Consider the following 19,066-nt stretch of genomic DNA (forward strand, 5'->3'; position numbering starts at 1 on the left):
AAATATAAAAATGTCCACGAAAATAAGCAACATGTTGGAGTTTGATGTCTGTTCATGGAAGAAGTTTTTAAATGGGAGGGAAAAAAAGTTCTCTTTTTTTTTTTAGATCAAAACTTCATGAAGATTCAGAATCTCTGGATCAAAGTCATGTTGGGTTTTAAATTGTTTTTATTTTAGATCAAATGTTTCCGTTGCAGTGGATCAAATGTTGGTTTGAAGGAAGGAGGAGGAGGAGGAGGAGGAGGAAGAGGAAGAGGAGAAGAACACAAACACTTGAGACGACCCAACCTCACTTTGTGTCCTCATCCTCTCCTCCCCCCCTCCTCCTCCTCCTCCTCCTCTCCTCCTCCTCCTCTACCCCCCCCCCCCCCCCCCCTCCTCCTCCTCCTCAGAGGAGGTCCAGGTTCAGGTAAACTCTGGTGAAAGTGAGGAAAACACCGATGGAGGAGAATCCGATGAGAAGCCAGAGAATCAGAGCGCAGAAGTAAAGTGGAGCCAAACTGAAACAAACAAACAAACAAACAAACATCAGGCGAATTACATACTAAGTTAAAAGAGTATTTCATTATTACATACGGAGTTAAAAGTGTATTTCATTATTACATAAGGAGTTAAAAGTGTATTTCATTATTACATAAGGAGTTAAAAGTGTATTTCATTATTACATAAGGAGTTAAAAGAGTATTTCATTATTACATAAGGAGTTAAAAGTGTATTTCATTATTACGTAAGGAGTTAAAAGTGTATTTCATTATTACGTAAGGAGTTAAAAGAGTATTTCATTATTACATAAGGAGTTAAAAGAGTATTTCATTATTACATAAGGAGTTAAAAGAGTATTTCATTATTACATAAGGAGTTAAAAGTGTATTTCATTATTACATAAGGAGTTAAAAGTGTATTTCATTATTACGTAAGGAGGTTAAAAGTGTATTTCATTATTACGTAAGGAGTTAAAAGTGTATTTCATTATTACGTAAGGAGTTAAAAGTGTATTTCATTATTACATAAGGAGCTAAAAGAGTATTACATAAGGAGTTAAAAGAGTATTACATAAGGAGTTAAAATAGTATTTCATTATTACATAAGGAGTTAAAAGTGTATTTCATGACAGAGGCCAGAGACTCACCGGCCGTCGGCAGACGAACAGAATCCCCAGAAGTACCGCAGGCGTCCGTACAGGTAGAGCAAACCACAGACCGACGACAGACCTGCAACACACACCCACGTTAGGAGAGGTGTGTGTGTGTGTGTGTGTGTGTGTGTGTCTGTGCGTGTGTGTGTGTATGATGAAGCTCACCGGGACTGAGGAAGACTCCGGCACACCACAGCAGAACGATGAAGAGTGGAAAATACTCGCTGCAGTTCACCCTGAAGAGCAGAAACTAGTTGAAACATGAAAACATGAAGGTGAGTGGTAGTAGTGCAACTAGTACTGGTAGTAACCAGGGCTGGCAGCAGGTTTATTAGTACTACTGAGGAAAATGTATTTATAGACCCTGGTTCAAACACAGGGAGATGCACTGTACTTTAAAATGATATCAAATATATATTAAAAGAAATACTTTAAAAGAAATAAAATATATTAAAAAGAAATACTTTAATGCTTTAAAAGAAATAAAATATTAAAAGAAATATTTTAAAAGAAATAAAAAAAATATTAAAAGAAATATTTAATGCTTTAAAAGAAATAAAATATATTAAAAGAAATATTTTAAAAGCAATAAAAATTAAAATAAATACTTTAAAGCATGAAAATATTTTTTTAAAGAAATACTTTCAAGCTTTAAAATAAATAAAAATATATTAAAACAAATATTAAAATAAATACTTTAAAGCATGAAAAGAAATATTTTTTTAAAGAAATACTTTAAAGCTTTAAAATAAATAAAAATACATTAAAACAAATACTTTAAAGAAGTAAAACAGAAAAAAATATTTTTTTCAGTATTTTTGAAATTAAAGTAGTTCAAGTCCAAACATCGATCATTGACTCACTTTATGATTTAATACAATTATTACAGTATTTGTGGTAAAAAATATTTTTCCTGCCTTAATGCAATAGTTGTAGTTTTTAGGCTCAGTTTAGTTACATTATCAACTAGTAAATGATTTTTTGATTTTATAACAATTCCGTTTGTTCCATGTCAGACTCAAACCAACCAGCAGGGGGCGCCAGCGAATTTTTAACCAGTGCAGTATTATTATTTCACGCGCACGAATCCAAAACACGTGACGTCACTGAAACGGGTCCATCTTGCTTGAGGGTGAAATCATCCTGGACTCACTGAGCTCTGAAGACCCTCTGGAAGTCCGGCGGACCGGAAGTGAGGGGTGGAGCCACCGAGAACTTCCGGCGCGCGGCGATCACCTGCAGAGAGAAATACACTGCGGAAACACCGGAGGCGCGAGAGAAAAAACGTCCCCCGGTGAGTGAAGAGGAGGAAGAGGAGCAGCGGAGAGACGGAACCTCGTGAGAACTCGGGCGGGAAAAGCAGCTTTTGACCGAATCGGACTTCTTTCCCACAATGCACCTTGTTCCAGGACGGCCAGGACCGTGACGACGCCGAGGCTCACTGCCTCATCCAACATGGCGGCTGGCTCACACCTGGACCCGGACACACGTTGACAATGCATCAACACACACACACACACACCTGGAAAACTTGTAGAAACACACACACAGCTGAAAAACTTGTGGAAACACATACACACACACACACACACACACACACACACAACTGAAAAGCTTGTGGAAACACTTGAACACACACACACCTGAAAAACATGGGGAAACATGAACACACACACACCTGAAAAACATGGGGAAACATGAACACACACACACCTGAAAAACTTGTGGACACACACACACACATCTGAAAAACTTGTGGACACACACACACACGCACACCTGAAAAACTTGTGGAAACACACACCTGAAAAACTTGCGGAAACACACACACACCTGAAAAACTTGCGGAAACATACACACACCTGAAAAACTTGTAGAAACACACACACCTGAAAAACTTGTAGAAACACACACCGCAAAAACTTGTAGAAACACACACCTCAAAAACTTGTAGAAACACAAACACCTCAAAAACTTGTAGAAACACACACACACCTGAAAAACTTGTAGAAACACACACACACCTGAAAAACTTGTAGAAACACACACACGCCTGAAAAACTTGTAGAAACACACACACACCTGAAAAACTTGTAGAAACACACACACACACCTGAAAAACTTGTAGAAACACACACACACCTGAAAAACTTGTGAAAACACACACACACACCTGAAAAACTTGTGGAAACACACACACACCTGGAAAAACTTGTGGACACACCCACACACACACACCTGAAAAACTTGTGGAAACACACACACCTGGAGAAACTTGTGGACACACACACACCTGGAAAAACTTGTGGAAACATGAACACACACACACACACCTGAAAAACTTGTGGCAACACATGAACACACACGAATACACTTACCCACACCTGGATTCACACCTGGACTCCGATGTTGAAAACTCAGCGACAGCAGGCGATGCTGAGGGAGACTCACCTGCTCAGGGGAGGCGGAGCCTAAATCCAGGTTCTGCATTAAAACCAGGTAATTTGATCTGAGTGAAGAAGTGACCTGGTCAATGAGTTGAAGTACAGTTTAACTAGTTAACTAGTCAGGAAGTGTCACCTGGTGAGTTTAACCCGTTAACTAGTCAGGAAGTGAGTTTAACCCGTTAACCTGTCAGGAAGTGAGTCACCAGGTGAGTTTAACCCGTTAACTTGTCAGGAAGTGAGTCACCTGGTGAGTTTAACCTGTTAAGTGTCATCTGGTGAGTTTAACCTGTTAACTAGTCAGGAAGTGAGTCACCTGGTGAGTTTAACCTGTCAAGTGTCATCTGGTGAGTTTAACCTGTTAACTAGTCAGGAAGTGAGTCACCAGGTGAGTTTTAGTATAAATTGTCTCCGATGATTTAACGAGCGATTCTCCAGCTTCAACCAGTAACCAGGTTAATGAGTTAATGACAACCTGTGGGTTTTATCTGGAAACCAAAGTAAAAGTTGATATCGGGTGTAAAAGACTAGTAATGAAACAACTAGTTACTCTATACTGGTACATCAATACTGCAATATTTGAATTACTGTGTGGAAGTTTGGGGCAACAGCTTTAAATCTTCATGTTAAAATTAATTAATAAATATTGATACATTTTTTTCAAACTTTACTTATATTACCAAAATGTTTATATATATATGTGGGTATGTGCAGTACATGTACATTACGCAAGTTTGACATACAAGATGTGAAAAAACTGTAAAAATGCCATTTAAAAAAATAAAAGCAACCATGTTGAATCTTCAGAAAAACATTAATGATGGACTATTAAACCAGTTAAAACAGGTTAAAAACTAAATCCTCAAATTACACAAAACAAGAATATTTTACATTTGTCGTTTGAACAATTAACCAGTTTTAACAACACATGGGTAACCAGGTTAAATTAGTGTTTTATTAGTTAATGACCTGACAGGAAGCTTGGTGTTTTAATGTGGTGAGCCGGCGGATCCACTTCCTACAGGACTGGAAAGAAAAACTCGGGACGGCGTCTCGTTTCTAAAGAACTATATTTACATAATACTCTTGTTTTACAGAGAACCATATCAAAAGTATAAAATACTTACAAAAACATCCGCTGCAATATATAAAAATAACATCTATCTTCTCCAGATCATTAGGAAAGGCATACATACAAAAAAATATATTTATAGACATTTACACAGTCAGACCCAGAATAACCCCAGGAGGCGGAGCCAGGCTGAACGCCGAGCCGTCGCTTAGCAACAAGAACCTCACAAATAAAATAAGACCAAAAAAAAAAAAAGGTCAAGAACAGTACAGTAGATAAGACGACCGGGCGGCGGCGGCGAGCCGCCACGCGGTCGGAGTCGGCCTCCGACCGGAGGCCAAGCGGTGAGGAGGCTCCGCCTTCAAACACGGCGAGCGGGCTGAAGCCCCGCCTCCAACCCGAGACGGGGACTCTCAGCCGGTGGGGGGGGGGGGGGAGGGGTGGGGGGTTAGGGGACCGAGCTGAAGCTTTAGAACACGGAGGTTATAACTTAAAACGGTCTGGCTCAAGCTCCGCCTTAAAGAACCGGCGCACATCTGGAGGAAACGAACGTCAAAACTCCTCAAAAACCCCAAAAAACATCGACCAGAACGACCAGAACGAAGCTCCTCCTTAAAACAGGACGGCCTAAATATTAAAAAAAAATATCACGCTACTTCATCAGAACTTGTTTCAGCTTCAAGCGGGCTGAGAACTGCTCGGCGACACAAACGACCGTAACACCCGGGGTGAGAGCCGTGTGGACTCAACTCGGGGGTGGGGGGGTCTGTAACAGGCGGGAGCTTCGGGAACGCCTTCGTCTCGGCTTCTTAAAGGGCCACGCTCACGTTTGTTCACCTGCTGTGAAGTAAAGAGGCGGGACGACGCTGGAAGTGAAACGAGCCGCCGCCCTGAAGGGAAACGTAACGACCTCCTGAACAGACGATCGGTGTGGCGGTCCCTTTCGGGACGCGGCGGGCAAGATGGACGCCCCCTAGGTGGCGCTGTGCTGATTCAGATTTGAGCTCCGGACCGACTGTCGGGACGTTTCCTTCCGTCTGAAGTGACGTCTGGGCGTCGCTCGGCGCGGAACGAGTGAAATTCGGCGACCCCGATCCCGGCGCCATTAAATCCTGTCGACGGCGTCTCCCCGCGGCTTGGTGGGGGGGGCGGGGCTAATGGTGGCTGGCGATCAGCTCGTCCAGGTCGGCCATCCACTCCTGCGTGCTCTGGCCCTTCAGCAGCGAGTCCACCAGGTCGCTCTCGGCGGCGAAGCTCCCCGCCGCCGCGTTGTAGCCGAACGACACCTGCTGCTGCTGCTGCTGCCCGGCCGTCCTGCTCACCTGGTAACCTTGGTTACACTGCAGCGCCTGGCGGCCGGCGCCCTGCGGCGGTCCGAACGCCGCCAGGTCGGCGAGGACGGCCTGGCCCTGACCGGCCTGCTGCTGCTGCTGCTGCTGCTGCGCCTGCTGCTGATTGGCCATGGGCTGGCCCAGCGCCTGCGGGTTCGGCGGCGCCCTCTGCTGGGCGGCCGCCATGTTCGTGTGCATCATCTGCTGCCCGGGGTTCAGGCCTCCCATGGGGCGCGCCCCGGGGCTGGGCCCGAAGGGGGCGGAGCCGGCGGGCATCTTGGCGAGGCGCGCCTGCTGCTGCTGCTGCATGTGGAAGGCGTTGGGCGGGCCGCTGAAGGCGCTGGCGGATGGCGGCGGGTTGGCGAGCTGCTGCTGCCAGGCGGCGCCGGGCATGGCGCCCATGCCGCCCTGCATGCGAGTGGCGGCGGCGAGCTGCTGCTGCTTCAGCATGGCGGCGTTGGGCGGCGCCTTCAGGTGCTGCTGAGCCATCAGGTTCTGCCGGTAGGGGGCGCTCATGGCGCCCAGCTGCTGCTGCTGCTGCCGCTGCATGCCGGGCTGCGGGGGATGGGCCACGTGGTTGGGGTGCATGTTCATGTTGTTGTAGAGGACGTCCCCGCCGGCTCCGCCCCCGCCGCCGCACGACGCCAGGCTCATGTCCGCCTGGCCCGCCGCCGGGGGCGGGGCTCCGCCTCCCGGGCCCAGGCTCATTCCCAGCATGCCCTGGTTCTGAGGGAACATGCGGGAGCCGGGGGCGGGGCCTCCCATGGAGCCCACGCTGCCCATTGGCTGAGAGGAAGCTGGGGAGGAAAAAGCAAAAACATTTGATCAATAAAATTAAATAAAAATTGTTTTTATTCAGTTTTATTTCCTGTTTCGCTTCTTCAAATTGCAGATTCATTAAAACGTTTGGAGGAAGAGCAGTTTTATTTCTTCATGAAATGTTTATATATATTATATTTTTATTGCTTTGGGATATTTGATCAAAATTAACAGAAATATATACACACACACAACATTATACATGTTCCAGGTCCACATGAAACATCAGGTCAGTGACGCTCAGTAAAATGTATTTTATAAAACAGTGAGGATTTATCAACAGAAGATAATAATCAGTGTTGTTTGCATGTTGTTTAGTGGAGATAGAGTTATGCAAACGTTCTGAACAGACTCTTTGTTTTGTTCCTGCTAAAAGTGTCACGAATGGAAATAATCTGCTGATAAGACGATGCAGCAAATGTAACTAGAGAGAGAGCGTGTTCAGAAACTGAGCGTCAAACTAAAAGCACAATTTCCCCTATCAAACTAAAAGCACCGTTCCCCCTATCAAACTAAAAGCACCATTTCCCCCTATCAAACTAAAAGCACCGTTTCCCCCTATCAAACTAAAAGCACCGTTTCCCCCTATCAAACTAAAAGCACCGTTTCCCCCTATCAAACTAAAAGCACCGTTTCCCCTATCAAACTAAAAGCACGGTTCCCCCTATCAAACTAAAAGCACCATTTCCCCCTATAAAACTAAAAGCACCGTTTCCCCCTATCAAACTAAAAGCACCGTTTCCCCCTATCAAACTAAAAGCACCATTTCCCCCTATCAAACTAAAAGCACTGTTTCCCCCTATCAAACTAAAAGCACCGTTTCCCCCTATCAAACTAAAAGCACCGTTTCCCCTATCAAACTAAAAGCACGGTTCCCCCTATCAAACTAAAAGCACCATTTCCCCCTATAAAACTAAAAGCACCGTTTCCCCCTATCAAACTAAAAGCACCATTTCCCCCTATCAAACTAAAAGCACCGTTTCCCCCTATCAAACTAAAAGCACCGTTTCCCCCTATCAAACTAAAAGCACCGTTTCCCCTATCAAACTAAAAGCACGGTTCCCCCTATCAAACTAAAAGCACCATTTCCCCCTATAAAACTAAAAGCACCGTTTCCCCCTATCAAAATAAAAGCATCCGGGAGCTCAAGAGTTAAAACAGTGTTGAAGCGAAGCCACTGGGCTGAAGCCTGCAGGAGCAGCAGAGAGCGCCCCCTACCTGTAAACTGGTTGACCTGCTGCTGGGGGAAAGGGTTCTGATTGGCCGGCGGCCCCGGCTGGTCCTGGTACTGCGGCGGCGGCCGGGTCAGGTGACGCTGCAGCTGCTGGTCCTGCTGACGCTGCTTCTCCTGCGACCACACATTAACATTTATCAGGACATTTTATACTTCTTTCCACTCCTTTTTCCAACAATGTGCCGTGTTTTGTTACATATTGGCTCCATTTATTTAAAAAATGTTTTAATACATGTTCCAAATAAAAAAATTAATTCAGGCACGAGCAACAATCTGCACATCAGAGCTTCTCTGTTTTTTTTTTTTTGAGGCTCTGTTATTTTACAAGGAGCCAAAAGCTGCAGCCACACGTTCCCCCCCCCCCCACAGCTCCCCCTGGTGTCGAGTGGAGGAAGTGTCACCTGCTCGGCCATGAGCTGCTGCCGCTGCAGGTACTGCTGCTTCTGCTGCTCCAGGATCTGCTGCTGCTTCAGCGCCGCCGCCACCGCCGCGCTGTTCATGTAGGCGGCGTTGCCGTGGTTACCCGCCATGGCGTTCACCCCCGGCTGGGCCGCCATGGCGTTGCCTCCCGGCGCCGACGCCATGGCGCTGGCGGGGCCGTGGGAAGGAGCCGGGTAAGTGTTCTGGTCCTGTTCAGGGAGGAACCACGTCGTGTTGTTGTTTATGTTTGGCAGCAAATTGTCAATATGAGTGTCACTATATACGTTTGCAAAGTTGTTCTTTTGTTGTTTAACATGAAATAAAAAAAGATTGGGCAAAAAAAAAAAAAAAGACTGAAACTTTTAGAATAATTCTCAATGCTTGTGCTTCAAATGACTTTAGACATTCAACACGTTTTAATTATTAATTTGGCATTTCTGCAAATGTTTTAAAAACACAAACAAGAAATAACTTCTCTGTACTGCAATGCTATTTTGGCGGTCTCTGGCGCCCTCTACAGGCTGCAGGGTGGAAGTGACACGTGAGGGACAGTGAACAGTGCAGCGTTCGCCCTGAGGGTGGCGCTCTGTGGAACCTCACTTAATATTCTATCCGCAATGACGAGCGAAGAGCAGCGAGGGAGCAGAAAAACACAGTAATTTAAATATGTAACGAGGTGAAAAGCTGCTCCGTCAGTCTCTCTCCTCCTCCTCCTCCACCACCACCTCCTCCTCCACCTCTCCCTACCACTCAGTCTCACAACTGTGGGTTCTCAGAATTCACTTGAAATTAAAACATTTAACTGTACCTGTGTGTGCAGGACGGTGTAATGGTTGTTTATAGTGTGTGTGTGTGTGAGAGAGAGTGCGAGTGTGTGTGAGAGTGTGTGAGTGAGAGTGTGTGTGAGAGTGTGTGTGTGTGTGAGTGAGAGTGTGTGTGTGTGAGTGAGAGTGTGTGAGTGAGAGTGTGTGTGTGTGTGTGTGTGAGAGTGTGAGAGTGTGTGAGTGAGAGTGTGTGTGTGAGAGTGAGAGTGTGTGAGTGAGAGTGTGTGTGTGTGAGTGAGAGTATGAGTGTGTGTGTGTGTGTGAGTGAGAGTGTGAGAGTGTGTGAGTGAGTGTGTGTGTGTGTGAGTGAGAGAGTGTGTGTGTGAGTGAGAGAGTGTGTGTGTGAGTGAGTGCGAGTGAGAGTGAGAGTGTGTGTGTGTGTGTGTGTGTCTCACCTGTGTGTGTGTGATGTGCTGTCTGAAGTTCATGCTGTTCTTCTGTTTGATCTGCTGCTGTTGCCGCAGCAGCGACAGCAGCGCCGCCTTGTTCTGGCTCTGGGTGCTGGGGGCCCTCGGGGGCCCCGGCCCCGCCTCGAAGTGCGACAGAGGTTTGGTGTTGTTGAGGGTCAGCATGGCGTTGGGGGCCTGGGCCTGGGCCACCGCCGCCGCCACCGCCGCCGCCGGCGGGTGGCTGAGGGGGGGCCCGGACGAGAGGTGCCCGAGCATGCCGGGGTGGCCGGCGGGGCCCGGCAGGTAGCCCCCGGCCCCCCCCGCCTTGGGGGAGCCCTTGTTGGGCTGGCCCTGCATCAGCAGCTGCTGCTGCTGCTGCTTCTGGCCGCCGCGGTTGAACTCCGGGGGGTAGAGGGAGGGGCTGGTGGGCTTGTCCATGCCGAACGCGCCCCCTAGTGGGCTCTGGGAGGCGTTGGCCATCTGGGGCCACGGCGGGGGGTGGGCGTGGGGGCCCTGGCCGTGGTACTTGGCCCCCTGCTGGGGGGGCTTGTGCTGCATCTGGCCGTGGAGGTGCTGCGCCCGCTGCTGCTGGGCGGCCAGCTGCTGCAGCTGCTGGGCGGGGGACAGGTCCTTGGGCCCCGGGGGGAGCAGGTGGTTGGGGGGCGGCTGGAGCTGGCGGGGGGGCGCCGGGGAGGAGGCGGAGGAGGAGGAGGCGGCGGCGGCGGCGGGGGAGCTGGTGGGGTGAGAGGAAGGGGGAGGGGGAGGGGGAGGGGCGGGACCGGACGACGTGGACCTGACGTGGGGGGAGCCGGTGCGAGAGTCCTGCTCGAAGACCGCCGACGCCGGCGAGAACTCCGTCTTCACGCTGGCCAGGTCCGGCGGCAGCAGACCCTGCGACGACTGCCCTCCTCCTCCTCCTCCTCCACCTCCACCACCTCCGCCCGGAGTCGCCGCCAGCTCCAGGGGGTCCTTGCGGTCGGCGAAGCCGTCGTTGAAGATGTCCTGGATGTCCTCGTAGACCACGGAGCAGTTGAGCTCCTCCATCAGCTCCGTCCACTCCTGCTCGTTCAGGTCCGGGAACAGGCTGTTGTTTCCTCCGCCCGCCGGCGGCACGATGGGCAGGATGTCGTCCGGCTCCTGCTTCATCTCCTTGCGGTGGAAGTCGACGCCGGGGTCCACGCCGCCGTCCGCCCCGTCGCCCGCCGCCGGCCCGTGGGCGCCGTTGGAGGTCAGCGCGTCGCCGATGCCCAGCTTGGAGTCCAGCGGCGAGCCGTTGGCCGTGCCGTTGTCCAGACACGCCTTCTTGTTGGGGGGGAAGCCGTCGCCGTAGCCGTTGACCGGCTCCCGGCCCAGCGGGGAGCCGGCGCTCTCCAGCTTCCTCTTCACCGTCTCCTGCAGCTGCAGACGCAAACAGACGCCGTCAGAACCCGTCAATGAAAACTGACGGTCAGAGCCGTCGAGGCGCCCTGGAGGCGGCCATTGTTGTTCCCCGTTCCTCAACTGAGCACGTGCAGAACAACTGTTCACTACTGTGCTGCAACAAACAACAAAAGTTTGGGGTTTTTTGACTTGAAAACATTTTGTAAACAAGCTCTAATAATGAAACACAGGAAAAATTTGAAAATGAGAAAAAGAGGCTGGATGTTCTCTCTGTGCCGGTTTTCTAAAATAGTGACACGTGTCCTACAGATAGGTGTGTGTGTGTACTACCCCCCCTCCCTTCACGTCGTCATGACAACCCTGACTTTGATAAAGCGGCACAAAACTCGGTTTATTTCCATCTGTCGGAAGACAAAACGCCTCCAGTGAAGAGTAAAGAACTAAAAGTTGGTTAAACAATAAAATAAGTGCAGCTGAAGCGTCATTTCTCATCTTATTTTAGATCTTCCCTCGTGAAATGAGCCGATTGTTCCCAGAACCTGCCGCTGATCTGAGACAGAGTGTGCAGACACGGCGCCCTGCAGGGGGCGCTGCCACCGTGCAGGGGGGGGGGGGGGGGTAATGAAGTTGCCCCTCTCCGGGGCTGCAGGCTCAGTTACGTAACGGGACAACAAAGAGCTTCCTCAGTCAGCAGATCAGACGGCTGCGCTCTGCAGGCGGCTCCGCCCACCGGATCTCACCACTTCCTGCTCGCCGCTGCCCGGCCCGTCAGCTGACGGTCACACGCCGCCGCCGGCTCGCCGTCACCGACGGACACCTCCAGCAGAGGTGGAAGGTACAGGTACCATCAGACCGTCTGCATGGCCGTCGTCTCGCCAACAAACTTTTTGGTTTTGGAATTTTTCCATTGACGTTAAAGAGTCTCACAGTTTTCAGTGACATGTTTAATAATAAATTCCCATATTGATCCAAATCAATGTTTCTGATATTAACACTAACCTGAGCTCCATTGTTCTCATTTTCACTTTATTTTATGGTTTTCATCTTTCAACGCATGTCTCTTTAACTCTGTAAAACCTTTTATTTGCGTGTATTTGCACAATTATTCTTTTTGCATTCTTTTAATTATTGTAATTTTTTAAGGAGTGTTTCTACTTTTGCATCTACTTTTAATTGTAATTCATTAAAATGAATTGCAATCTGGTCTACTAATTTGTTTCTTTCTTTTACCAATCGTTCATATTTTCCATCCATGGATTTTTCCATTAGCCACAAGCTAACGAGCCGTTAGCCGCCGCCGCTAAAGGGGCGGGGCTTCGGCTTCCGGTCCAGACGGATGATCAAATCCGCTCGGTGGTTTGTTTTTTTGGGGGCGACAGCGCCCCCAAGTGAGACGCCGTTGTAGCCGCGTGACGTCTTTGCCAAGCGGGTTGATCCGGTTTCAGAGTTCAGTGTGAACGGAAACCCAGACTGACGCTACTTTACAGCCAACACGCAATCGTGACGGCGTGCTGCGCCAACGGCCGTCCCTCAGGCGTTCACATTTCCTTCGCAGAGACGGAAACCGTCCCATTGAGTGTCGTAACCATTTGAGCTGCGGCGCCGACGGTTTGACCTTCATCTTAAACAAACAAAAAACAAAAAAGAAGCTCTAAAAGACAAAGCTTGATCCTCCTCAGAGCCTGAAAACTGACGTCTTCTACCAAATATGCAGAGAATTTCCTGATTAAGCCGGCCGGAGCCGAGATGGCAGCATTAAAAGAAAAAAAAGAAAAGACGATCAAATAAAATGAACAGAAGCAGTGAGAGACGGTTTCACAGCGTGTTTGTGGAGAATCATCAACTGTGAAATTATTTTCTACCTGAAATACGGAAATAAAATGACGTGACGGCTCAAACACAGGAAATCATCGCGTTTCACTGTAGAGCTTCGACACTTAAACTTCTCGTTTTTGTTTGGGGTTTTTTTAATTCTCTAAATTGTGGATGACTTAAAATAACTTTTCCGGTCGAGTAAAAAAAAAAAAAAAAAAAAAAAAAAAGGAACAGAGACAGAGTGATAGGTAAACAAAGACGGTGGGAAATGAACTCCTTTAACCTGAAATACTGGTTTGACCCGGCCTCCTTGTCGCCACGGCGACAGAGCTGACGGGATGGAGGAGGAAGTCTGCTGCACCACAGGATTATGGGCATCCGAGTCCTTAAACCGCTAATCCAACACAAACCAGCTCCTCTGAGCTTCCTGCTTCATCACTTTAATGAAACAACACGTTTCACAGCATTTCTAGATTTTCTAATCAAAAGTATGAAAGTTATTATTCAAACCAGGCCTGTAAACTTTGTTTTTCCTTCGTAAAAGACGTCTATACTTGGTGGGAATCTTGTGCTCATTGAGACGGACAGGTTACGTTTCTATAACAGAAAAGATTTGCAGTTACACAACAACCACGTCAGTTTCCTCAACAGCAGCAGAAACAGTGAAAGTTGACGTCAACGAGAACAGTACCAGGGGAACGTGAACCGGGAGTCACGACACTGGAGGAACAACGTTCTCACTGTTTCTACAGAGCACAAATACTATGCGTTTTCAAAAAGTCGTGTTTTCGTGGCACCGAGCATTAATGTCACGTAACCAAAGTTTCTCGTTTCAACTTAAAAGCGTCGTGGTGTGAACGAGGCGTCAGAACGAACTCTAATTCTGAAACTTCCTGTGTTTTTATTCAAGTTACTTCAAGCATTTTTGGGTACGAATTGAATCTCGACAGTCATGAAGACAAAAACTAAAACTAAAAAATTACATAATGGAACATACCAGGATTATTATCAGAAGGCTCGATCAAATTTTTATTTATTCAGAGTTCTCTGTAAAAAGTTCTGAGGGAAACGACCTGAAACCTGCTGCTTCGCCCTGATCTGAAGGTGAACACACTCACTCTCACACACACTCTCACACACACTCTCACACACACTCTCACACACAGCAGGTTTCCCAGTGGATCCAGCAGTTAGTGCAGGATGCTGCGTGGGTCCAAGGCTGCAGTAGGGAGTCTTTGTTATGGCTGCGGCGTTCCGGCGTGACGCCCGGCGGCCAGATAACCCGGCTCCTCGCCGTGACTCATCCTGAACCTCTGGCTCGCCGCTTTGCCACAAAAATCCTAAATATCTGCTGTGTTTATGTCGGTGCCGCTCGACGTCTCGCAGCTGGAATTCTGAGCGAGCGCTCCTGGTATTTGAACCACGCTGGCGGCGACGCTCTCCTACCCCCCCCCCCAACCTCCCTCGCCCACGACCGCCACTCCTGGAGGAGACGGTTCAAAAACACGAGGAGGGACGGGAGAGCGCCTTGGCGGCTGGCGGCTCAGATCACGTTCAGGATTGAATGCCGCGTCGCTCGTCATCAGTGACATCACTGCTGACATCAGGACCAGCCACCGGCAGTGCGGTGCAGCTGTGTCTTTAGCTCCGCCCCCTCAGCGTTTGCCATTCAGGACTAACAAACAGAGCGATGAGTCAGTGGTTTTGGGGGGGTTTCTGCTCACTGACTCACCTCTCTGGACTCCACACACACGCACACACACCAAAAAAAGTTGAGAAACAAAGCAAGTCACACACTCAGTTCGGTTTAATACCGATAAATAACCGTCACGGGTTTTAGGGGCAGGAAAGTGTCCGAAGTGAGAAACGTGGACGAGTTGAGTGGAAATGTGAAGGTTGTCTTTCAGACTAGAAGCGACTCCCGGACGACTCGTCAATGAACCTTTGGAACCTTTTCAGACAAAACTCCCCTGAAGTTGGGTGGAATTTCTTCTGTGGTCAAGCAGAGCCTGGAGAGACTTCTGGTCAAACCGCCTCCAACACCATTAGAAACCTCCAGTGGAGCTTTAAAACGCTTCAAAACTAACAATAAAAGCTCATTGGTGGCCTTCGGGTTCTCCACAGAGATTTACAAACCATCGTCACGACTTCTGATGTGACGAACAAAGTCTGAGGAAACCAGTGAGAACGACAAGGCGAATATATTCAGAAAGTATTAATGTAGAAATCTGAACTTCCTCTTTGCTGCTAACAGACGTGTTATTTACCACGAGATCCTCTTGATTGACCCTAAATGTCCTGCAGATGCTAAAGCCTTTAAATGGATTCTTATAACTTCTTAAAGATGCAGAGATCCTCCAGAGAACATCCATTCTGCCACAGATTCGGATTAATAAAAGATTTAAAGACAGAGCGTGTGTGTGTGTGTGTGTGTGTGTGTGTGGGAGAGCCGGCGGAATCAACAAGTAAACATGCAACTTTTAATGCCGCCGCTGATTCTACAGGAGGAATCGGAGTGTTGTTTTTTTTCTGCTGAGTCATCACTGTGTCTCTGAAATGTCAGAACAGGACTAAAAAACCACGGCAGGTTCCAAGACGTCGGTTTTAGTCTGTTATTTATCTTCGGGAGTGAGTCAGAGTGTTTTGTTGTGACGTTTCAGAGGAAAACCGAGATTAGTCACTGCAGAATAAAGAGTTTCACTGAAGGTTTAAGCCGAGTAAGAAAGACGCTTCAGAATAAAAGTTGCTCCTCCTCCTACTACTACTATTACTACAACACGTATTTCCAGATTCCGAATATCATTAACAAAACTTTTGTGTTTTCCAGGTTTTTTTCCCCCACAGTAACGTACAACCGGGAACGTTTCCTTATTTCAACAAGTTTAATTTGGAATATTTCAGTTTTGCGGTGATCGACGTACGAAGGGGTTTGCAGCAGGAGGTCAGAGGTCGGAGGTCAGAAGTCAGAGGTCGGGACATCAGATGTAGAAAACCACAACTCAACACATGTCTGGTGTCACTGCCATATTTTCCAGGCTGTTGTCATCCGTCTCATCGGAAGGTTTTGGATTCAAATCATGGATTTTCTCTTGTTGCTCGAAAAACGATCTGCGGAATTCTTTTTATCTGATGGAGATATTTCCTACATGTTTAACCGCTGCAGGTTAAACTACGTCGATCGGCTCCAAGATTCAGACTGAAAACACAATTTATCCACGATGGCAGTTTGTTTTGCTCAGTCAGGTCGTCGTCAAAAGTCTCTTGTATTAATCGTTTTTCAATTATTATTACAGCAGTACTTTTCTGCATGCTCATGGTTTGTGTAATGTAACATCAACAAAATTATCTGTACAAATAAAACTTAACTCGCATTAAAAAAACAATCACCACAACCTTTAGCCTGCTACTGTTCTGCTGTGATTTATTTATTTATGTGTTTATCAGGAACTGAAGAGAACTACAGCAACAAACATAAGATAGTGCGTGTGAATATTTGTCAGTGACACCTGAAATATAAGTTATAGTGAATAATTGTGACTCCCTCCTAAACAAGAACGATTCAATAACGTTCAGAACAAACCAGCTTTAGCAGAAACACATTTTTAGCCCCATTTTGTTCCTCCAAGGTTAAAAGCAAGCGAGACGCTTTAGTTTCGATTGTTTGTCAAATGCAATTTGAAATGTCGTATTTCTACCCTCATCACCAGTAGGAGCAACTTACTACTGAAATACATTGAGCTGCACAAGAAACAACCGTCGGTACAGGCAGCATATCATAACAACACTACGACAATTGCAAATAAATCTTAATACTAGTGTGGGAAGAAACACGTTGGTTTACGTGGTAAAAGGTCAACTTTACTTTTCGACTCCTAAAGTGCTTCATGTCATTAATCACAGTCACATTCACACACCTGCATGTCGACAGGTGGTGGGAATTGAACCTGCAACGTTCGGATTGGGAGAAAACTGCTCAGTGTGTCTCTGACACGTCGGTCAGATGGTGTGTTTGTGATTCCTCATGTGTTTATTCTGCAGAAACAGTGTGTTCTTAACGTTCAGCCCGTGTTTGTGGAGGCTGCCGTCACATCCATGCTGCCGTGAGTCACTCACGTTCCTACTCTCGTTACTCCTGGAGTACCACTGACACTGCTCGTAGTGTGTGTGTGCGCGTGCGTCCCTCACCGCGATCAGCGTGTTGCTCCGGCTCTGCTCCGCCGCCGTCCCTCCGCTCTCCCCGTGCTCTCCGCTCCCCGCTCCGCCGCCTCCTCCTCCTCCGGCTCCGGACGCTCTCTGGCCGGCCTGCTCTCCTCCTCCTCCGCCTCCTCCTCCTCCGCCGCTGGGCTGGGGCTGCCGGTGCTTGTTGGAGCGCTTGGCCTTGGCCTGCAGGCAGCGCTGGTGCAGGGCGAAGGTCTGCTGCCGCTCCAGCTCCAGCCGCTCCAGCGTCGCGCTCTCGTAGCGGCTCTCGCAGCTGTTGTGATGCTGCCGGAAGAGCTCGATCCTCCGGCGGAGCCGCTCCATCACCGCGCTGTGTCGCGGTGTAACAAAATCCGCCATCATCAATAAAGACTTGTAGTAAAACTCCCCGGCTCAGGTTTCGTCCATAAAAAAAAAAAAAAAAAAAAAAAATGCTGAATCTGGCTCTTTTTTCTTTTTTTTTTTCCTCTTTCTTTTCCTTTTCACCCCCCTCGCCCTCTACAAATCCTCCCGTGCTGGCTCCATGGAGGCGACCTTTGTCTTGCTAATGGCCTTCAGTCACCGCCGGAGAGGAGAATTTCACCATCCAGCCTCCTGAATCTACTCTATTAAAGCCAGCATGATTTAAAAAAACCAAAAAAAAAAAAAAGGGGAGGAAAAAGGAATTAAAAAACAGGCAGCTCGTTTAGAGTCGCTCAGTAAAGCAGAGCTGCTGGAGCCACTTGATTTCTCCTTAAAAAAAAAAAAAAAATCTAACTGCAAACTGCCATTTAACCCCGGAGAGAAGTGGCCACAAACCCCCTGCGCTCCTCCACCCGCCTCGGCGTCACCGAGAAGCCGGCGTCGCTAATCAAACCAACTCCCGTCGTTCCCGGCGCATTCCTCCACTCCACGAGCCCCCGAACTCCCGCAAAAGGGTCCGCGGAGCCGCCGCTTAAAACCGGGAGGCTGCGAGGTGGCGACACCGGCCGCGGGCTCCTGCTCGGCGCCCCCGGCGGGGGATAGGGGGATACGGGGGATAAGGTGGGTTTGGGGGGCTCCGCTCCACCGGGGCCCCCCCGGGGGAAGGGGAGATGCTCGGCGGAGGGCGTCCCGAGCCTCCTAACGGCTCCAACTTGTCTCCAAACTTTACTCGGCCGGAGCGTCGGGAGTTAGCTCGCTTAGCCGCAGCGGCTAACCGTGAGGCTAACAACTTGGCTGCTTCAGCCAACTTTTTAATTGATTAAAAAAAAGGGAAAATTTTACTTCTGAAACTTCGGGAGGGTGAATCTGGAATCTACGCTTGTTTTTTTTTTTTTTTTGGTTTTTTTTTTCTCCAACTCAAACTCGAGCAGCGCGGTTATGTGTTAAATCCACTTACTGTGAAAGCGCTCCGACTCTTCCTACAGCATCTGTCCGCAAACAGCTGATCCTCCTCCGGTTAGCCGCTAGCTGCTAACGCCGTGTTAGGGGAGGGAGGGAGGGAGGGGGGTAGGGGGGGGCTAACGACTAGCCTCAAACGCCTAAATGAACCGTCATGCTGGAACTATTTTCCTCCCGAATCGCCCCCCGCGGATCGTCCTCCCCGCGGCCGAGCCGGACTGGGGGTTCGTCGCGGAGAACGGGCAGGCTGAGTCCCTCCGAGCTGCTTCTATTGTTACCAGCGAACAGGCAGGTCTACGGCGCCATCTTGGAGACTTTCTCTTTTTTTTTTCTTTTTTTTCGCCACAGACAGGAGGAATGTCCCTGGACCCGCCCCCACTGCGTGACCGACAGCCCAGCGCAGCCAATAGATAGCAAAAGCTGGATCCGCGTTGAACTGACAAGGGAAACAGCCAATCAGATGACGGAACCCGCCCAGCCACCGTGAACGTAGACCAATAGGAAGGAGGCTACTCTGTTTGTATTTTTGTTGATAAATATTAATACATTTTTAGTTAAAAACAAATAAATGTTACGATATGCATGCAATTTACAACTACTACTTATATTTAAGCCTCTAACGAGCTTGAAAACTCTAAAGATAT

The 19,066-nt window shown here is 48.4% G+C and overlaps 2 protein-coding genes across 3 annotated transcripts; both read right to left on the reverse strand.

The window, feature by feature from the left end:
- Nucleotides 1–388: 388 nt before the first annotated feature.
- Nucleotides 389–2,592, reverse strand: ltc4s (leukotriene C4 synthase; the record flags this gene model as incomplete). The annotated part of the gene is made up of 5 exons (XM_080502144.1): nucleotides 389–500; nucleotides 1,130–1,211; nucleotides 1,301–1,371; nucleotides 2,289–2,388; nucleotides 2,535–2,592. 5 exons carry the CDS (start codon nucleotides 2,590–2,592, stop codon nucleotides 389–391), a joined length of 423 nt encoding a protein of 140 aa, XP_080358270.1.
- A 2,046-nt stretch (nucleotides 2,593–4,638) lies between these two features.
- On the reverse strand, nucleotides 4,639–18,720 carry maml1 (mastermind-like transcriptional coactivator 1; the record flags this gene model as incomplete). 2 transcript variants are annotated; one of them, XM_080502137.1, is made up of 6 exons in its annotated part: nucleotides 4,639–6,779; nucleotides 8,020–8,149; nucleotides 8,437–8,664; nucleotides 9,675–11,066; nucleotides 17,049–17,391; nucleotides 18,421–18,720. In XM_080502137.1, 5 exons carry the CDS (start codon nucleotides 17,382–17,384, stop codon nucleotides 5,806–5,808), a joined length of 3,060 nt encoding a protein of 1,019 aa, XP_080358263.1. In that variant the 3' UTR covers nucleotides 4,639–5,805. The 2 variants fall into 2 exon arrangements, with proteins under 2 accessions (XP_080358263.1, XP_080358262.1); XM_080502136.1 differs by lacking the exon at nucleotides 18,421–18,720 and having other exon boundaries at nucleotides 17,049–17,423.
- Between the last annotated feature and the right edge of the window lie 346 nt (nucleotides 18,721–19,066).

This window comes from Blennius ocellaris (genome assembly GCF_963422515.1).
Source record: "Blennius ocellaris genome assembly, chromosome: 9".
NCBI classification, from domain to species: domain Eukaryota; kingdom Metazoa; phylum Chordata; class Actinopteri; order Blenniiformes; family Blenniidae; genus Blennius; species Blennius ocellaris.